Raw genomic sequence first — 12,770 nt, forward strand, 5'->3', positions numbered from 1 at the left:
TGCTTTTCTTTTAAGGGCTGAGAACCCAGTCCAAGCAGCCCCCTGCTAGAGTGCCATTGGAATAAATTTTAGTTCTGTGTATAGAGCTCTAACTGGAGTAGACACAGGATTACTTTTTAAAAAAATAACCCTGATCCATTCTGGTCTTGTAAATTAAGTCAGTGATGAAAAGAAGTTGACGGCAGTAATCTGACTGGGTAATCTATTCAAAGCTTCACTTCTTAAATGATCTACAATTTATTCATATGACCAATCAAATAAACATTACTTACAAAAGGTTGCAACTACCATGGCTTTCCCATCCATTTTTAAGTGCTGTAATTTGGTTAAATTTAAAAGCAACTAATCAGCATAAGCTTTTCAGAGTTGTTTGCCAGCATGATTAAAAAAACCCAGGTAGGGCACCACTGCAGACTCCCCTTGCTGGTGGAACTGGCAGCACTGTCATTGGGGCATTGGTGCAACATTGCCTCACTGCCCACTGGGACAAAAATAAGGGGCACTGGAAAACGTAGAAGGGGAAAAATTAAAATAATAGGAGGTTGCTTCTAAGCCTTGATGTACATTGATGAAAATCCTAGGAATATCACTTCTGGAAAGTGCCCAAGAGTCTCTTTGGAAACATCCAGCCCGTAGAACCTGGCTGGAAGCCACTAAGATACACTAAGAGTATTGATTAACAAAACTCATCGCTGAAATATTAGCAATGATTAGCTGTACGACAAGATCCTCACTGAGGCTTTACAAACAGAACTCCACTCAGGCATGGGAGGTTTCCCAAGCACTCTGCAGCAAGAGCAAGCCAACCTAAAGTGTCTTCCTAGTTTTCCTAGGTAGGAAACCTCTTTTCTGCCAGCATTTCACACTGACTGAAGCCTCCTGCTACTTCCCCTAACATTTCACCTGTGACATGAAAGCTCCAGGCAACCCACCCAAAAGCTCCACATTCGAAACTACCAATATGACAAATTTGGTGCCTGGTTACAGCAAAAGGAAATAAAACAGAAATCTGTAACATTTTAAAGTTTCCAAATTTCCACCGGATTCCAGACCAAGATTCCTTCAGCAAACAAATCAAACGCTCAGCACCCCTGAGCACGCATCCACCCTCTCGGGGCCTACAGATATCACGGTGCCACCTGCGACCTCCTGCTTTTTGCCAAGTATGACAGAAATTAACCCTAACGGCGCGGGGTGAAGGAAGCAGGTTAATAAATGACAGCAAGAAGCGGCCTTTCCTCTCCCGGCCGCGGGGTCGGGTCCCCGGGCAGCTCCGGGCAGGGGAAAGGTGTCTGTCGCCCTCCGGTGGGAGCTGCCTTAGTGCACCAAGGTGGGAGAGGTGGGAAGGGACAGAGGGCAAATAAAGAGCAAATAGACAAAAAAAGAACATGAAAAGCAGATAAGAAACAGTTGAAGGGGAAATAGGACAATAGTATCTCTGAAAGCACCAAAAATAAAGTTTCCAATGCCGGTTTAACCAAGGCAACACAGACATCCTCCTTCCACATTGGTGCTTCAGACTCGACTTGGTCCGGGTGAAGGACACTGTCACTGTCACGCTGCTGGCTGCCTCAGCTGCTCACACATTTTGCTTAAAAAACCCCAATAACCTTCAAGGAAACCTTTCCGTGACACTTGTGGCAAAGGCAGGCAATGGCAGAAAGCAGTCAGCTCGGCTGAACGCAGACCCAGAGGTAAGCACCCGGCTGTCAACAACCATCAGAGTTCTCACCAAAGCCTCTCCCATGGAATTCCACAGCAGCAGGTTTTAACGGGCTGATTTACCCTCAAACCTAAAGCCATAAAATCTAAACCGGTAGCAACTGTCATCCGAGCCCTGAATTACACAGCCGATGACATGTGTCCCCGTCAGGACTGCCCTCACTGTTTTGCTAGTCCAAAACTCAAAACATTTTCACATGCAAGCAATAAAAAAAAAAAAAATAATAAAAAAAAATGCAGTTACCAAAATAGCACCATCAACGTAACCAGCTCCTCTCGGCACATTTTCTTAATGCCTTTCCCAATACGGTTAAAAAACATGGGAACTAATCAAAAACCTCCATCTTTACACCTTGGTACAAACTGTGCTGGAATAAGTGTGGGGTTGTATTTCTCTGTGTTTATCTGGATCCTCTCCCACTACTTTTTCCTTTTTTTTCATTTTCGTCTGTGCTTCCCTTTAAGCATAGCTCTTACTGAACAGCAGAAATTAGCTTTTACAATTTCTAAATACCAAGTTTTGCCGCTCTTGGAGCTGCCTAAGGACAACACAGCTTGCCTTCAGTGTCATAAATAACACATACTCTGCACATTTCTTCGCCTGGGTGAAATAAATTCTCCCATGTTCTTATATGGAAACCTTGTGAGTCCTCCCACATACCTCCTGCTATAATACCAGGCAGCAATGGGCATTCATTATCTTAAAGCCAGAGGGTGAATTTTGGATCCAAGGTACCCCCAGACGAACCCAGAATTATCACCCTTTCCCACCACGCTGAGCTTGGTAACCTGCCCTCTGTAGCCCCTGTGTTTTATTTTCAAGCCCCATCACTACTTTGATTTCAGCATGTCAAGAACCCACAAAATAAAAGAAAAATGAGGGGAATAAAAAGGAAAATGAGGGAAATAACAAGAAAGTGGCAGCAGCAGTATTACCCACCAGGTAGGCCCATTAGCATCAGATGTAGCATTGCCTGTACCAGTCTCTTCACTCGAGGTTAGCGTACGGCAGACAGAGAAAGCTCAGCGGGAAGGGGTGGGAAGGAGAGAAAAAATGGGTAAAAATAGTAGGGGAGAGAAGCGTGCGCCGTCGATGTGCTGGAGGGCGGCCAACGGGGAATGGCTAAATGTTATCGCCAAAAAAAGTTAACGCAAGGTGTGGGGGGTTGTGGGGTAAATAACCGCTGGGGAGGAAAAACACCGCAGGGGTAATGCGAGAGCTGGGGAGGAGGGGGCTTTAAGGAGAAAGATGAATTAATAAATAAATGGAAGGGGGGAAGGGAAAGCGCGCCCGAGGGCACCCCGAGTCGAGGCGGACAAAGGGAGGACGATGCCGCCGCCACCGGCCCGGCTCGGTTCGGCTCCGCTGGGCGCGGAGCGGCCGCCCCTTTGTTCGTGGCGGCGGCGAGGGGCGATCCGCGCCAGCCCCGCCACCGCCACCACCGCAGCGGCGGCAGCGGCAGCGACAGCGGCGGCGGCAGCGGCGGCCCCACCGCCCGCCCGCGCTCCCGCCCGGGAGGTGCCGGTACCTGTGTCCGCTGGCCGCGGTGCCTGCGCGCCGCTGCGCCCCTGCGGCGCGTCCGGCGGAGCGGTGCGGCGCGACTAGCAGCGCCGAGCTGGAGGAAACGGTAATTTATAAGCGCTTTCTTCCTGACCTCTCGTGTCTGTTGTCTAATGAGGGAGCTTTGAGCATCACCCATCCTGCTGAGTGGAAAAACACCGGCACGGCCTCTTCTTTGCTGGGGAGGGGGGAGCCTAAAGGAAGGGGTGTGGGGGAGGAGGGGCCATGCCGCAGACACGGCGGCGGAGCCCGGGCTGGCAGGCGGCCGCGGGCCGGCGGGGAGGGGCGGGCGGGTGCGGGGCAGCGGCCGCCGGGCAGCGAGCGCCGGCTCGGGGGGGCCGGCCCGGGCCGCCCGCCCTCCCCCGCGGCTGCCGCGGGCAGCGGGAGCGGCAGCGGGGCCGCCCCGAGGGACCTGGCCAGCGTCCCGCGGCTGCCGCGGCGGGCAGGGAGCGGAGCGAGGGCTCCCAGCCGCTGATCTAGTCTCGGTGCTTTTCATTTCAGTACATTTTTTTAGTCGTTATTTTTTATCTTTACACAAAGAGCGCCCTTCTCACAGAAAAAGCATCCCAGGACGCTGTCACCGCCTCTGCCCATCCCTGTACCTGAGCCCTGGCTCCGCTCCTCCGCGGGCACTTTTCTCCGTGGCTCCCCGGAGGACTGGACTCTGGACCCGGTGTCGCTCTGCCAGGCTTTGGGGACAGGTTTGGTCCCGCAGCCGTCCGCTGCTGGAGGAGGCAACACGGGAGAGTGGCCTGGCAGGTGCCTGGGAGGCTGGGATATCCCTGCTCTGCCCGGCCGCCTCCCAAAAGCGCGATTCCCGGCACCGGGAAGTCCCGGTCGCAGCTGGAGAACAAAGTACGGCCGGGGCGATCGGCGGGGAGAATGAGCAGGGCAACGTTTTGTTGTGCGTCGGGTTTCACAGAACCGAAAGCCGGTCCTCTTCCCCTGCAGGCGAGCGGATATATGAAACACGTCCTTGCTCTCCTACCTGCATCCCCTCTGGTTCTCTTAATGAAAGGATACAGCAGCAGACAGTGTCCCGAGGTATTTTCATATAATCCCCGCTGAAGACTTAGTAAGATTCTCTGTACTGCAAAATGCCATTTGCATTGTGGAAGTACAGTTGTGGTGAAAAGGAGATTTTGGGCCATCTGTGTTTCACAGGAGTCCCGTGGTGCTAACCTTGCACTGGGAACAGCAGGGATGGACCAAAGGATAGTGAATAGTCCCCACACCTCTGCTCTCTAGGTTTTCCTGGATACAAGATGCTACCTTTCTACACCACAAACAAGGACAGCAGTTACTGGGAGACCGCCTCAGGAACCCATCACCTATGCATAGGCTGCTGGGGGGATCAAATTCCATCACAGCAGCCTCCAGGGAGGTCTCAGAAAAGGCTGATTTCCTTAGCTGGTTCTTGCAAAAGCTGCACCATTCTGCACACTTTTGGATGGCAATACAGGATGCCAAAAACACTGTGCCACAGTCACACATCCGATTTTCCCTTGCTCCAGTGCATCCTGTGATTTTCACTATCCGAGCTGATTTGGAACGTGAGCAGGTTTTTAGCAGAAAACCAGATAGAGATATAGGAAATACACAGCTAATTGATGACATATCTCCACTGAACAGCCTCGTTTAAACTCATAACGATGTAGTCCATGCTGCCACCTACATCTTCTGATTCAGGTTTCTTGTGTACTGCAACTTTGATTCGTAGGCATCTTTCGCAGAAGGCAGCTCACATTTTGTGAGGCTCCACGAGGGACCACAGGCAGCTCTGGCTGCACTAGGGAATGAAGCAAAGGGTTTCTCACCAGCTCAGCCACTTGTGTGGTTGCAGTGAGGATGCCTAGACGCAGATTAGGAACCAGCAGTGAAATGTAAGTAGCGGCTGGAGCCTTGTCTGTGTGAAGGATTCTGCCAGCACAGCTGACCACTGACAGCAGTGGAATATTTTGCTCTAGTTCTCTAGAGAAATCAAAGTCCATATTTTGTTTCTTGCTCTCTCTTCATCTGTTGCTTCTCTCTCATTAAAAGTCAGCCACACAAAGCACATGGTTGCTCTCTGTGTTTTAAAAAAATTATGTTTGGGGTAAAAGACCAACAGCCAAAGCTGTTTTGAAGTCAGAGGCACATAAACAATACCTGGAACTAAGTATAATAATAATAATAATAATAGTAATAATAATAATAATAATCCTTTTGTTTCATAAATATGCACATTGCTATTCTATTTCATTTTGACACAGCACAACTTCTGAGAATGTGCCTGATGAATATTTGGGGGAGCTCTGCCTTCAGCTGCAGTGGCGTATGGCAGCACTAATGCTTCTGGCTTCTCCACTCTCTTATGTAACCAAAATCACAAGTTAGAGCCCAAATTACAAAGCATAAGCATGTGTATAATATTAAGCATACAAATGGTGCCTGAAATTACTATCCTTTTCATGTAGGTCTGTTTTTAATCTGTTAGAATTTTTGCTTCTGCAGCTTTATTGATTTCAGTGTCCGCTGATGCAGTTCATAACGCAATCAAGCCTAAACCCTTGAAAACCCCGCTGTGAAGACAGTAACCGAAACTTAACTTAGGCCAAAATAACTCTGGCTACAGGTAGGGAAAGTTCAAATGACTTTTATACCTCGAGTGTATCCTGTATCAAGATGCTATAGCGAGCAGAACACCATATCCCCCTGGCTGCCTTGGCAACCAGTCAGAGTGGAAGATTTTTGCACCCCAGCCCAAGGCATGGTTTATCATCACCTTCCTTTGAGTTTTCCCTCTTTCTCAGAGACTATTTTTGGCCATTACCATGCTGATCTTGCTGGAGTTTTAAGGTGTTGGATGCTGATGCAGCGAGTGGCTCTTGTATCTGTTTAATCCGATAACATAACTCTTTTTTAATCTCCATGTCTGGGTCACAGGGTTTAAAAAAGACACTGGGCCAAATCCCCAGCTTGGCTACAACGTGTGGAAATCTACTGAGATGGCACGAAAGTCAGGAGAGATTCACTGTATTTGCACCCGGGTAAAGAGGTCTCAAGGGGCAGGGATGTGAGAGCCAGATTTCAGATGGATGAAAGGGTATGGAAGAGCTAATTCAGATTTCCATAAGGTGAGGTGGTGGGAGGGATATTACACCAGGACTTAAAATATGCTCATCAGCAAATTCTCATTAACTTTTAAATGGTAACCAATTCAATATTTCTTCATTTTTCAGGAGAAACCTTTTTTTCATTGTTTGGCTGTTAGAGGAAACACGATGTTTCATGGACGCAGGACCAAAATGGAAAAAGAGAAGATTTTGCAGGGATTGGGAAGATTTTACAAATAAACATTAAAATTAAAAAAAAAAAAACCCAACAAGTTCATCCAGGTACGAAGTCCAGCAGAAAAGTAGGAGAGAAATGGACTTCACTGTCTATAAAGGATTGTGTAAGCAAGAATGGCAAAAAGAAGGTCTGAATAAGTCCATTGCATTAATGATTTTCTATACATGACTTTCCTATACAAAGTTACATGGGGTCAGTCTTTGGAGTTCCCCTGTATAGCAGAGGATCCTGAGCCTGAAAAAGGGAAGCAGATTTTGTAACAGATTTGCATATCATGGAGTGACTCTGGATTGCAGATTTTAAGCATTACTAGATTAGAGAATAAATTGTTGCTATTGCTGTTACATACCAGGATATGTACCTGATCCACACAATCCACTAAGCTACTGTAGTTTTAGTCTGTGTTTATTTTAGATAAAATTATAGCCTGGACAGTTAATTTTTCTTAGTCTGTCCATATAAATCATATATAAATAAAGTATCAAGCGGAAATCAAAATATGACCTGTGTTTTTGAAACACTTCCCATCATGTGAGCCTGCCAGTGATAGAGCCCTACACCTGGTTTACAAGTTGAACACAAAGGCAATGAAAAACCACAGGTCTTCTTGAAAAGTACCCAGTTAAATTCTCTTGCTTTAGTGCTCTGGGTGGCCTATTTTGCTTATATTTGAGACTGCCTAGCCATTATGGGATTGCCTGCACCAGTCCTTTCCTTACATCAAGCTAATTGCAAATTAACTTGAGGCACTCAGCAAGACTGAGAGGCTGGAGCTGGTTCTTGCTGAGCACCGGCTGAGTTTGGAAATGCCTGTTTCTTTACAGGGGCTGATTCCTAAAGTGAGGGGCAAACTGAGGAACCAACCAGCCTGGAACCAAAGTGGTCACACTGGCTTTTGAAAAAAGTGAATGTCTCAAATTAACTGACAGTCAGCTACCTGGGAATAAAAACCTCTCATATATCCAAAGGTTTTCATTAGGATTTTCAAGATCTCCTGAGCAATTTAAAATCTTTGTGAGGAATGCACTATAGAATGAAAAATATAAGTATTATGAAAGAATGTCTCTGAACTGAAAGCCTGCCAGTTTCATAAAAATGAGCTAAAAAAGCAATAACAGGTACTCGGTCTCCTGCTGGATGCTATATGAACTGTATATTTTGTATTTTGAAAGTAACTCTAAAACAATGTTTTTTTCTTCACTATTGCTGTTGGGAAGAACTGTAGAAGAACTATGTATAAATGAGATTAAAGTAATCTAATTTAAAAAAATAAACAATGTGCTTTCATCTTCAATTCATATACAGTCCTTTGGGATCTAACTTTAAAAAAAAATAGATAAAAATTCAGAAATTCAGAAAGGATTTTGAAAGACAACTGTTTCCCTTTAAGATTAATGATAATCATACTTGTGTGTTCAAGAGAGAATAGATCCAGTGTTATGTAACAGGATAAAGAAAGAAAATCCTTTTTCCTCAAATTAAAATAACCAGTATGTGTGTGAATTTTAGTCAATCATTGAAAATTCAGGAAACCCATTTCCTTTCACAGTTGCATTCCACATGCTAAAATTAATGTCTTCTGACTTTTAAACAGAATCGCAGTAATTAAAGACCTAAAAGAATTGTTTGTTGCATTTGACCACACTTTGCCAATAGAGGATTGTTCCCTAGGGAAAAATCTGTGGTACTTGCCCTGTGCAAAATCCAAATATGTGCTCATCTTTTTATTTTATATGGCATTAGCAAATCCAGTTATTGCACTTCCCAGTTGTTGTTTGTTTTGTTGTTTTTTTTTCTTTTTAATCTGATTATTAGTACTAGATATATGGTAACTTATCTCTTTTAATAATTTTTTTTGCCTGAACTAACTATTACATAACAGTTCTTACAAAATCTTGCCTGCCTGAATTTGCCAAAAACAGGACAAGATCAACAGGTAATGGATTTTTTTTGATGTTGGCATTGTTCTTTGCTGGCTCAATCATATAAAATTTATTAAAAAAACAAACAAACAAACAAAAAAATTTCCTACCATAGAACCTCCATTTTCCACTTCTGTATTTTACAGAAGCACTCATGCCAGAATTTCTGCATCAGAATTTGACACATGAAGTTCCTCTATCACATGAGTTCAATTTTCCAAAAGAAGGCAAATGGTAGTAATAATAACCAAGATATAAACCCTGAAAAGGCTGTGTTGCTGAATATGCTTGCTAAAAAAAAAAAAAAAAATAAAAAAGATGTCTTGTTGGATCTAATTCTGGAGTCATTGTCTGACACAATGCAGAGCAGCTGGGATTTGCATAGAAAAGCTTTGCTGAGCTCAGGTGATGTTCACTCAGGCATGGGAGAAGATTTGCTGAGCGACTCCGAGCTTTGTCTGCAAAACAAAGTAAATACTGCAGATGTTGGCCTGGCCTTGCACATGTCCACACTCAATGTTTTCAGTCCTCAAAGCAAAGCTTCACATCTGGGCACTTTAAGTGATGTTCCCTCACTGAACCAAGTCCTCTGTTAGCACTGCTCCAGTAGCACAAGGTGTGCTTGCTGATGATGCACATGGTGAATGTGCCTCTTTCCCTGCTGGTAACACACCTGCCACACTGCAGCTGAATATCCTGCTGCTGCATGGCCTGCAGAGATTTCCTGGGCTTCACAAGCACAACAGGTCCTGCCAAGTCAGGGTAGTTACATGGGTGCAGCTAAGGTAATATGGAATCTGGGAAGCCACAGGAGATGCAAATTGGGAGACAGGGAAGAAGATGTGGCAAATCCACTCTGAAAGCAATAAAAGGTCAACAGAGTCTGAGGCTGCCTGCAGAACCATTTCAGTTTGGATCTGATTATTGAGCTGGGCAGGCTTGGCCTAACCACATCCCAGGTGACAATAGACATCAAAGTGGAAAATAGTCCCAAAACGTAGAGTGGAGAGCTTGCTGGGGCAGTTGAGCCTTTGTGACTTACACAATGGCTCCAGAAAAGCTGGTGGATTAAACTCACCACAGAAGAATAGTGATCACTTGAGTGAATTCATACATGCTCATTTCTTTCTATTTGCTTATGGGTCCCTCTGCTCCCTTCCCTCTCAAAGTGGTGGTGAAACAGTTACGAAGAGTGTATAATTTTCGATTACTTCATTTATTCTGACAAATTACATTGGTATATATAGGCAAACACTGGGAGAAAATACTGTAAGAAACAAAACCATTCCCAAATGCATACTTGTACAAGTTCAGGCAGATAGAATTTCTAGCTAGGTGAACTGATGCAGTGCAAGCAGAGAAAGGGTTTCAACTGCCTGAGTGTCTAGAAAAAAGAAGAAATTTAAAATGAGCCCTGCAAACTATCCAGCAACTGCTCATCCAGTATCATGATTTTAATTAACAGAACTGGAAAGCAAGCATATAATATAAACTTAAAAACAGGGCTCTTTGGTTTTCCAGACTACCAGTCCAAATGCAAAACAAATTGCTTGCATCTGGTGACAGGGAGGCAGGGCTGGCAGCGGGAGCAGCGGCGAGGGGAGCAGCAGCATCCACCCGGCACGTCCCTGCCCGCCGTCCCCTGGCACAGCCAGGCCACAAACACTTGAAGCATCGCCTGCGTGCTCCGAGGAAATGCCTGGGCTTCCACCTCTGCTGGCAGCACGTCAGGCAGCAGTGTCACTGAGGGGATGCCAGCGGCTCCCAGGCGTGGGTGACCTTGAGCTTCCCCAAGCAGTTACCTTTTCTGGACCTTTGGCACGCTCCCAAGTGATCTTTCAGCCAGAATCTCCGTGGCCTAAAATAAATTCAGCAATATTCACTGCGGCATCCCTGCACTTCTCTTTTGGGATACCTGATGCTTATGTCCCAACCTGGGCAGAGACTGGTTTTGGAAAGTTTATCTGGGTGCAGCAACAGCACCGACCCAGCAGTGCATCCCTGCAGAGAGCCATTTCTGTCTGTCTCTCCTAGCCAGAGCAATCCTGCTTTGTTGTCTGTACATGAGAAGGTGGGGAAAGGGGAGAGGGTGGAATAGGCTCAGCACGAAGCACAAACTATCCAGACTTGGGCCTCTAAATTTCTTTGGCCAATTTAGTCAGCTCTGATTTGTATCAAAGCCCAATATTATCACATAGTGATCATTAAATGTGCCAAAAATGGTTAATATTTTGTAAACAGTTGGTCACAGGCTGCCTGTAGCGCTGAGCAATTGTCCCTTACTCTCTGTGTCAGCCAGAGTCCTCAAGTTTTCTCATTTTTATTTCTGCAAGTTTGTCTGTTGGGCTCATGAAGTTTGGCTCTTGGGAGAGAAGTGTGAAAACTTGCCCCTATAACCCCACATTTCCTTGGGAAGCACGTCCCAGCAAACTGTGGAGCAGCCAAAGTGGATTTGGGATGCCCTTGGCACTCACAAAGATACCCTTGGTCCCTGTTGCCCCATAGCAAGTGCTGCTGGAGGCCATGGGTGTCATGGAGGAGCTGCACGGCCAGGCTGGGCTGCGGCAGTGACCAGGCATCATCCTGAGCAGCAGGGCCTGGGACTGCCAGGCAGCAGAGCTGAGTAAGTCACGCAGCAGAGGCACACAGTGGAGGGTGTGCTGGACCCCTGAGAGCTTTTCCATCCAGTGCCTCTGGAGGTCCTGAGAAACCATGTGGAGAGGGGTACGGCATCTGTCAGGCACATCCCCTGGCCTGCTGCAGCTCAGGACACAGGTTCCATCTCCAGCCAGAGCAGAGGATGCTGCCACATGCCCACTCCACCTGGCTTCAACTCAGGTTTCCCCTCAAGCTGAATTCCGCCCCAGAAGTCTTTGTATGTGTCACTGCCTGAATTTTGCTTCCCTGCTGGGAGACTAAGCTCCCAGTTCTCCCAGTAAGATACAGGTTTAAATACAGGTCACGTTTCTGCTGGTCTCCACCAGCAAAACAGCTGTTTGCTCTAAACATGGAGATATTTTTGTAAGAGCAAAAGCATGAATTATTTCAAACTTGCCTCAGGATGAATTTTCAAGGGTACTGCGGAGACTGTTTCCACAACAAAACGGGAGCTCTTCTACTGAATTGTTCATGTTACTTTCATGAATGCTAGAAAAGAGGCAGGCTTTTTTTAAATGTCAGCATATACCTGGAATGGGAATTTGTTTCCATAAATCCTTTGGAAACTATTGTTGTTGATGTTGTCTAATCTGACCAAAAGTTTGATTTGGCAATTTTTATTAAGCCTTGCTGTTAGCTATAGACAATTAGCTTAACAAAATATCAGATAAGATCTCTGTTGTGTTTGCAATGCCTGTTACGCTGATCCTTACCTGGTGGGAAATGGCTTTGGAGGAGCACAGCCACATCTTTGTAGCTGTTTACATCACATTTCTGACAGAACTCCACCCTGCTTTCCCCATTTGTACTTTGTTTTTCATGAATAAAGGTCATGGCATTGGCATCACAAAAAAATATTGTTGCTGTAGAAGGAATTCAGCTGTCCCCTCTGGGTAATAAACAATAATGTACTCCAAGGCTGGCAGGGCAGCAATCAGAGATGGAAGAGAAGGCCAAGACCCATTGAGATGTCTGCAGACCTCCAGCATCTCACAAGTGAGCTGTCTCCCTGCCTGTGCTGGGTGGCTGCAGGCTCTGCATAGTGTCTAATATTTTGCCCAACCTAGATTTAGGCACCCCCCAGCTGCTGGCAGTGGGTCTGTTGTGGGTACCTGCTTCCCAGCCAGTCACACTACTGGGATTTGTTGTCTAGTCCAAGGGCATTTTCTCTGCAGCAGTGTCATACATTAGCCCAACACTCCCTGTGTGTGTTGGTGACCTGGGGACATGGTTACCAGACGTGGTTGCCAACCACTGGTTGTCCCTGCTCTGGAGTGCTCTCCAAGGAGCTGCTGTGGCCAGGGCACGCTGTTTAGTCTGCTGGTTGTGTGGGACTCTGACCTGGCTGTAGCCCAGCTGCAATACATAATTTTAACCATGTTGTATCCAGATCAGGGAATAAATGTATAGGAACTACATCCCTTGGTTCAGCTATAAAGTAAATGAGATCTCTCCCATGTATTAACATTCACATTGACCTTTGTGTTTGTGCTCATGTCAAAATCACCACTTGTCTTTTGGCTCAAAAGCCATCCTTCTAATCTTTAGTTATGTGTGAGGCTCAAAAAGCTGTC

General features: G+C 46.1%; 1 protein-coding gene across 23 annotated transcripts in view; it reads right to left on the reverse strand.

Moving 5' to 3' along the window:
* SLC6A6 (solute carrier family 6 member 6) overlaps positions 1 to 12,770 on the reverse strand; it is a 124,152-nt gene that overhangs the window by 51,058 nt on the left and 60,324 nt on the right. For 4 of the 23 annotated variants that reach the window (XM_023935299.2, XM_023935297.2, XM_086846082.1 and 1 more), the window contains exon 1: positions 2,663 to 2,965. The exons of 6 other annotated variants lie outside the window; for them this stretch is intronic. In XM_023935299.2, the coding sequence (XP_023791067.1) occupies positions 2,663 to 2,693 (31 nt within the window). In that variant the 5' untranslated portion in view covers positions 2,694 to 2,965. Of the gene's footprint in view, positions 1 to 1,732; positions 1,952 to 2,662; positions 3,084 to 3,251; positions 3,495 to 3,885; positions 4,033 to 12,770 lie in introns of those variants that run through there. 13 more of the 23 variants (XM_086846098.1, XM_086846080.1, XM_086846100.1 and 10 more) reach the window with 12 other exon arrangements.

The sequence above is a fragment of the Cyanistes caeruleus genome, chromosome 11 (genome assembly GCF_971803275.1).
Source record: "Cyanistes caeruleus chromosome 11, bCyaCae1.hap1.1, whole genome shotgun sequence".
NCBI classification, from domain to species: domain Eukaryota; kingdom Metazoa; phylum Chordata; class Aves; order Passeriformes; family Paridae; genus Cyanistes; species Cyanistes caeruleus.